Source organism: Apium graveolens, unplaced genomic scaffold (genome assembly GCF_009905375.1).
Source record: "Apium graveolens cultivar Ventura unplaced genomic scaffold, ASM990537v1 ctg8249, whole genome shotgun sequence".
NCBI classification, from domain to species: Eukaryota; Viridiplantae; Streptophyta; class Magnoliopsida; order Apiales; family Apiaceae; genus Apium; species Apium graveolens.
In genome coordinates this window covers 45,174-53,975 of record NW_027421018.1, presented here as the reverse complement: position 1 = coordinate 53,975, position 8,802 = coordinate 45,174, and the positions used below count along the sequence as shown (strand labels likewise).

Genomic DNA, 8,802 nt, shown 5'->3' with positions numbered 1-8,802 from the left:
AAGGAGATGCCTACAGATAAGAAAAAAAGTTAAGCAGATACATGCAAATAATGACCTTTGAGTCTGACCTTTCCACCTGCACTGCCTTTATTTCCAAATTCAGTTCCTAACGATTACTGTAGATCCTCATCACCACACAAAAGTCTTAAAGTCTTACTTAATTCATTTTGGCTTATATTGGCTCGAGTATGCAACTAATCATTTTTCAAGATGGTCTCTCTTCAAGAGTTGAAATAAACTTTTAGAGTCTCATTGCATTCAAAGTAGTTTTATCAACTAAGTGTATCATTTTCAACACTCTCTTTCTCTTTCAATCTCTATCATGGCTTCTTCTAGTTCCTCTTCCTCTCCCAAACCAAACAATAACAAATCACCGCAGCTAGAAAATGCCATTTGTGTTCATGTTGACCCATCAAACTATCATGTGGTCCAGAAATTAACAGGAGCCAGACCAGCAGTCGAGAAGCTCCCCATCACTACTTCTCCACATTTCAATGCAAAGCACAACCCTGTTAATGTTGGTGCAGTAAGACCATCGTTCAAACTCCAAGAACCAGCTAGAAACCTCCAACTACAGTTGAACCAAAATGGGTTAACTGAGTCTGCTTTGCACCAAGAAAGAGAGTGATAAATGTCTCGCCTGTGTCAACATTGGACACGGTTTTGGCACGAGGGAGTCCAAGTCCAGGAACATCAGTGTCACCTTTTGTACCAGTGGAGGAGATAGCTATGGCAAATAAAGGCTTTTATTTGTATCCTAGTCCACCGGCTAGTACTGCTAGCAAGCCTCAACCACAGTTTCTTCCCTTGTTCCCAACATCTCCAGATTCTTAAACTGGACCAAGTTTACTATGCTTTGTTATATTCAAATTGAATTTATTTCTCTTTATTCCCCGTATAGAATTTGTAGTTATATTAGATAGTTTATTATTTTTTTAATAAAATTATGTTTGTTTAAACTTTATTTTGGAAGGTATTAACATAATTTTAGGAATATGTTAACCTAAGGATCAAATGAAATCAAAAATAATATTTGAAAAACAATATTATCAATCTATATATTTATATATACTATTATAAGCAAAACATGAGTTTGTTTGGTCCAAAAAACAGTCTAACGACTTATCATTTTTCATTAAAAATGTTATTTTAAACCTGAAGTTATGATTGGTTATTTCTTTATAGCTTCCTAAAAATTGTTAACACCACTTTCAAAAACATTATTAATATTAAAAATAAGAAAAAAAAATGCATCTTAATCGCCTAAAATTAATTCAAATTATAATTCTCTCGGAGTCGCATACCAAATAATCTCATAATCAATTAATTCTTAATAATTAATACACATCAGAAAAATACAAATACTATATTTAAAAATTAAATTAAAAATACATGAAATTGAAAAAACACAAAACTTTCATTATGAAATAGGATTCCTTATGTTGAAATAGGATTCCTTATGTTTAACAAACAACGATAACTAAAAAATGGATGTTTTCCAAGTAAAAAAAATTGAATTTAGGATTTGTAAACTAAAATTTTAGTTATAAAATAAAGAATTTATGGTGTAAGTATTAAAATATGAATAGCCATGTCACATTTTTCATATCTTTTAATTTTAATAATATAGTATGATATGTAATGGTATTATTAAATTTTAAAAATAAATATATGAGAATCTTTAACAATATTCTAAAACTTAATATTTTAAATATCCAAAATTTAGTAACTATATACTTCATTAAAATCAGTAATACATAATTATTATATTTTATTTAAATATCTTTTATAATTTTTTTTATTTTTACAAAAATTATTATATAAATAAATATTAAGTTATAATTAGGCCGTGCATGAAACGGATTATAGGGTAGTAAATTATGAACTGAAAAATGGCAGAAAGTCTTGGCATGTAGACTCTGTGTTTGTTAATGCATGTCAATTTCATTATAGACGCAAACTAAAAGGCAAAAGAATTTAAATTGGTTAAGTCAAACTTCATTAATGAGCATTTCTCTCTCGCATCAGAGTCGGCCGCCCCTAGCTTCACCTAACCCTATCCGCCCTACCTTTTTTTCCCCTTTCTACCATCTCTATCTCCATATTTATCTTCATCTTCTCCTTTCATTCACTTTTTCTTTAATAAAATCGAGATTTGTATTACAAAACTCGAAAAATCCATTACAATCTTCACTTTAGTTTTCAGATCTATTAAGGTAAGAGCTTGGATTTTATAATAAAATTCAGTTTTTGGATTCAAAATCTCTGGTCTAACATATTACAATTTGGTGTTATTCCGAGATTTTTGAATTTTTGGTTTTTTCGTATGTTCTGTTGAAGTTATTTGTGTGTTTGATTGTCTCGTTTTATACGATGTGTCTCGCTTTGTGCGATGTGGTGGTTGTGTGAAAATGAATTAGATGGTGTATTGGAAGATCTCGATATCTCGCATCAACAACATTTCGGCAGGTCTATAGCTGGTGTTCGGCAGGTAGATAGCTGGGGTGCGTTTGGAACGGTGGTGAAAATCACATATGCTCACCTCTCACAAAAATATTTGTTCATAACATGGCCTCTAAACTTCGTTGTTGCAACTGAGTCCTCTGAACATTGTAATATCAATCGAATTAATGTGAGGGTCAATTGTGAAACTACTGTTTACGGGGAGATGCGTGTTGGATTGTCCGGAAACCATTACCTTCATTTTTAATTTTCAGAATATTTGTATTCAGTTTGTTAAGCAATCCGGAAACAAAATGGCTAATTATTTAGCTCTATTTGTTTTTCAATCTGGTTGCATGATCAGTTGGGGGTTTGTCCCGATTGAATCTCTTTAAAGTCATTAATGAAATCTGCTTTAAATTTGGCAAAAAAAAAGGCAAAAGAATTTCGGGACATTTGGGTCACTTTTTATTACTATTATTATTATTATAGATAGTTTCTTCTATTATAATTTGAAAATCCGAAATTATGTAATAATGTATTATATGTAACATAATTATGATCAAATAATTTGTTATCCAAAATTTTCTAAATTGGAAAATCAAATTTTAATTGTTTATAATCTAATAATGTCATTCAAAACTAAAATTTAGCACGAACAAATATTTAAAAAGAATCGAAATTAACTATATTATTTTACACAAACACCTCCATCTTCTATCCATTAGTTAAGTTTATAATAATAACATTATATATATAGATCTCACCTATGAAAATTTATAATCATGTAACAGTATATATAACATTATATTGATTAAATCAATTAAAACAAACATTAGTATATCAACAAATCAATTTTCTTAGTATTTTGCAATTATCTAAAATAATAATTTAACTCAAATTTCAATACCATGTAACTAGTTAACATCAATCACCTACCTTCTTCCCAATATGCCGTACAAAATTGAAAGTTAAGGAGATGCCTACAGATAAGAAAAAAAGTTAAGCAGATACATGCAAATAATGACCTTTGAGTCTGACCTTTCCACCTGCACTGCCTTATATTTCCAAATTCAGTTCCTTAACGATTACTGTAGATCCTCATCACCACACAAAAGTCTTAAAGTCTTACTTAATTCATTTTGGCTTATATTGGCTCGAGTATGCAACTAATTCATTTTTCAAGATGGTCTCTCTTCAAGAGTTGAAATAAACTTTTAGAGTCTCATTGCATTCAAAGTAGTTTTATCAACTAAGTGTATCATTTTCAACACTCTCTTTCTCTTTCAATCTCTATCATGGCTTCTTCTAGTTCCTCTTCCTCTCCCAAACCAAACAATAACAAATCACCGCAGCTAGAAAATGCCATTTGTGTTCATGTTGACCCATCAAACTATCATGATGTGGTCCAGAAATTAACAGGAGCCAGACCAGCAGTCGAGAAGCTCCCCATCACTACTTCTCCACATTTCAATGCAAAGCACAACCCTGTTAATGTTGGTGCAGTAAGACCATCGTTCAAACTCCAAGAACCGGCTAGAAACCTCCAACTACAGTTGAACCAAAATGGGTTAACTGAGTCTGCGTTTGCACCAAGAAAGAGAGTGATAAATGTCTCGCCTGTGTCAACATTGGACACGGTTTTGGCACGAGGGAGTCCAAGTCCAGGAACATCAGTGTCACCTTTTGTACCAGTGGAGGAGATAGCTATGGCAAATAAAGGCTTTTATTTGTATCCTAGTCCACCGGCTAGTACTGCTAGCAAGCCTCAACCACAGTTGCTTCCCTTGTTCCCAGCATCTCCAGTCTTAAACTGGACCAAGGTTACTATGCTTTGTTATATTCAAATTGAATATTATTTATTAGATACTTTATTCTCTTTGTTCCCGTATAGAATTTGTAGTTATATTAGATAGTTTATTTATTTTTTTAATAAAATTATGTTTGTTTAAACTTTATTTTGGAAGGTATTAACTAATTTTAGGAATATGTTAACCTAACCGATCAAATGAAATCAAAAATAATATTTTAAAAACAATATTATCAATCTATATATTTATATTATACTATTATAAGCAAAACATGAGTTTGTTTGGTCCAAAAAACAGTCTAACGACTTATCATTTTTCATTAAAAATGTTATTTTAAGTGTAATATGTTATTTTAAACCTGATAAGTTATGATTGGTTATTCTTTATAGCTTCCTAAAAATTGTTAACACCACTTTCAAAAACATTATTAATATTAAAAATAAGAAAAAAAATGCATCTTAATCGCCTAAAATTAATTCAAATTATAATTCTCTCGGAGTCGCATACCAAATAATCTCATAATCAATTAATTCTTAATAATTAATACACATCAGAAAAATACAAATACTATATTTAAAAATTAAATTAAAAATACATGAAATTGAAAAACACAAAACTTTCATTATGAAATAGGATTCCTTATGTTGAAATAGGATTCCTTATGTTTAACAAACAACGATAACTAAAAAATGGATGTTTTCGAAGTAAAAAAAAAATTGAATTAGGATTTGTAAACTAAAATTTTAGTTATAAAATAAAGAATTTATGGTGTAAGTATTAAATATGAATAGTCATGTCACATTTTTGATATCTTTGATTTTAATAATATAGTATTGATATGTAATGGTATTATTAAATTTTAAAAATAAATATATGAGAATCTTTAACAATATTCTAAAACTTAATATTTTAAATATCCCAAATTTAGTAACTATATACTTCATTAAAATCAGTAATACATAATTATATATTTTATTTAAATATCTTTTATAATTTTTTTTATTTTTACAAAAATTATTATATAAATAATAATATTAAGTTATAATTAGGCCGTGCATGAAACGGATTATAGGGTAGTAAATTATGAACTGAAAAATGGCAGAAAGTCTTGGCATGCAGACTCTGTGTTTGTTAATGCATGTCAATTTCATGTATAGACGCAAACTAAAAGGCAAAAGAATTTAAATTGGTTAAGTCAAACTTCATTAATGAGCATTTCTCTCTCGCATCAGAGTCGGCCGCCCCTAGCTTCACCTAACCCTAGCCGCCCTACCTTTTTTTCCCCTTTCTATCATCTCTATCTCCATATTTATCTTCATCTTCTCCTTTCATTCACTTTTTCTTTAATAAAATCGAGATTTGTATTACAAAACTCGAAAATCCATTACAATTCTTCACTTTAGTTTTCAGATCTATTAAGGTAAGAGCTTGGATTTTATAATAAAATTCAGTTTTTGGTTTCAAAATCTCTGGTCTAACAACATATTACAATTTGGTGTTATTCCGAGATTTTTGAATTTTGGTTTTTCGTATTGTTCTGTTGAAGTTATTATTGTGTGTTTGATTGTCTCGCTTTATACGATTCTCGCATCAACAACACTTTCGGGCAGGTCTATAGCTGGTGTTCGGCACGTAGATAGCTGGGGTGCGTTTGGAACGGTGGTGAAAATCACATATGCTCACCTCTCACAAAAAATATTTGTTGATAACATGAGTCCTCTAAACTTCATTGTTGCAACTGAGTCCTCTGAAAATTGTAATATCAATCGAATTAATGTGAGGGTCAATTGTGAAACTACTGTTTACGGGGGAGATGTGTGTTGGATTGTCCGGGAAACCATTACCTTCATTTTAATTTTCAGAATATTTGTATTCAGTTTGTTAAGCAATCCGGAAACAAAATGGCTAATTATTTAGCTCTATTTGTTTTTCAATCTGGTTGCATGATCAGTTGGGGGTTTGTCCCGATTGAATCTCTTTCAAGTCATTAATAAATCTGCTTTAAATTTGGCAAAAAAAAGGCAAAAGAATTTCGGGACATTTGGGTCACTTTTTATTACTATTATTATTATTATAGATAGTTTCTTCTATTATAATTTGAAAATCCGAAATTATGTAAATAATGTATTATATGTAACATAATTATGATCAAATAATTTGTTATCCAAAATTTTATAAATTGGAAAATCAAATTTTAATTGTTTATAATCTAATAATGTCATTCAAAACTAAAATTTAGCACGAACAAATATTTAAAAAGAACCGAAATTAACTATATTATTTTACACAAACACCTCCATCTCCTCTATCCATTAGTTTAAGTTTATAATAATAACATTATATATATAGATCTCACCTATGAAAATTTATAATCATGTAACAGTATATTATAACATTATATTGATTAAATCAATTAAAACAAACAATTAGTATATCAACAAATCAATTTTCTTAGTATTTTGCAATTATCTAAAATAATAATTTAACTCAAATTTCAATACCATGTAACTAGTTAACATCAATCACCTACCTTCTTCCCAATACGCCGTACAAAATTGAAAGTTAAGGAGATGCCTACAGATAAGAAAAAAAGTTAAGTAGATACATACAAATAATGACCTTTGAGTCTGACCTTTCCACCTGCACTGCCTTATATTTCCAAATTCAGTTCCTTAACGATTACTGTAGATCCTCATCACCACACAAAGTCTTAAAGTCTTGCTTAATTCATTTTGGCCTATATTGGCTCGAGTATGCAACTAATTCATTTTTCAAGATGGTCTCTCTTCAAGAGTTGAAATAAACTTTTAGAGTCTCATTGCATTCAAAGTAGTTTTATCAACTAAGTGTATCATTTTCAACACTCTCTTTCTCTTTCAATCTCTATCATGGCTTCTTCTAGTTCCTCTTCCTCTCCCAAACCAAACAATAACAAATCACCGCAGCTAGAAAATGCCATTTGTGTTCATGTTGACCCATCAAACTATCATGATGTGGTCCAGAAATTAACAGGAGCCAGACCAGCAGTCGAGAAGCTCCCCATCACTACTTCTCCACATTTCAATGCAAAGCACAACCCTGTTAATGTTGGTGCAGTAAGACCATCGTTCAAACTCCAAGAACCGGCTAGAAACCTCCAACTACAGTTGAACCAAAATGGGTTAACTGAGTCTGCGTTTGCACCAAGAAAGAGAGTGATAAATGTCTCGCCTGTGTCAACATTGGACACGGTTTTGGCACGAGGGAGTCCAAGTCCAGGAACATCAGTGTCACCTTTTGTACCAGTGGAGGAGATAGCTATGGCAAATAAAGGCTTTTATTTGTATCCTAGTCCACCGGCTAGTACTGCTAGCAAGCCTCAACCACAGTTGCTTCCCTTGTTCCCAGCATCTCCAGATTCTTAAACTGGACCAAGGTTACTATGCTTTGTTATATTCAAATTGAATATTATTTATTAGATACTTTATTCTCTTTGTTCCCCGTATAGAATTTGTAGTTATATTAGATAGTTTATTTATTTTTTTAATAAAATTATGTTTGTTTAAACTTTATTTTGGAAGGTATTAACATAATTTTAGGAATATGTTAACCTAACCGATCAAATGAAATCAAAAATAATATTTTAAAAACAATATTATCAATCTATATATTTATATTATACTATTATAAGCAAAACATGAGTTTGTTTGGTCCAAAAAACAGTCTAACGACTTATCATTTTCATTAAAAATGTTATTTTATGTGTAATATGTTATTTTAAACCTGATAAGTTATGATTGGTTATTTCTTTATAGCTTCCTAAAAATTGTTAACACCACTTTCAAAAACATTATTATTATTAAAAATAAGAAAAAAAATGCATCTTAATCGGCTAAAATTAATTCAAATTATAATTCTCTCGGAGTCGCATACCAAATAATCTCATAATCAATTAATTCTTAATAATTAATACACATCAGAAAAATACAAATACTATATTTAAAAATTTAATTAAAAATACATGAAATTGAAAAAAACACAAAACTTTCATTATGAAATAGGATTCCTTATGTTGAAATAGGATTCCTTATGTTTAACAAACAACGATAACTAAAAAATGGATGTTTTCGAAGTAAAAAAAAATTGAATTTAGGATTTGTAAACTAAAATTTTAGTTATAAAATAAAGAATTTATGGTGTAAGTATTAAAATATGAATAGCCATGTCACATTTTTGATATCTTTTGATTTTAATAATATAGTATTGATATGTAATGATATTATTAAATTTTAAAAATAAATATATGAGAATCTTTAACAATATTCTAAAACTTAATATTTTAAATATCCAAAATTTAGTAACTATATACTTCATTAAAATCAGTAATACATAATTATTATATTTTATTTAAATATCTTTTATAATTTTTTTTATTTTTACAAAAATTATTATATAAATAATAATATTAAGTTATAATTAGGCCGTGCATGAAACGGATTATAGGGTAGTAAATTATGAACTGAAAATGGCAGAAAGTCTTGGCATGCAGACTCTGTGTTTGTTAATGCAT

General features: G+C 29.4%; 2 protein-coding genes across 2 annotated transcripts; both read left to right on the top strand.

The window, feature by feature from the left end:
* The first annotated feature begins 3,740 nt into the window (after window positions 1-3,740).
* On the top strand, window positions 3,741-4,345 carry LOC141704793 (VQ motif-containing protein 11-like). Its single transcript, XM_074507967.1, has 2 exons — window positions 3,741-4,265; window positions 4,337-4,345. Exons 1-2 carry the CDS (start codon window positions 3,741-3,743, stop codon window positions 4,343-4,345), a joined length of 534 nt encoding a protein of 177 aa, XP_074364068.1.
* A 2,796-nt stretch (window positions 4,346-7,141) lies between these two features.
* On the top strand, window positions 7,142-7,657 carry LOC141704792 (VQ motif-containing protein 11-like). The gene has a single exon (XM_074507966.1). The coding sequence runs from the start codon at window positions 7,142-7,144 to the stop codon at window positions 7,655-7,657; it is 516 nt and encodes a 171-aa protein (XP_074364067.1).
* The last annotated feature ends 1,145 nt before the right edge of the window (window positions 7,658-8,802 follow it).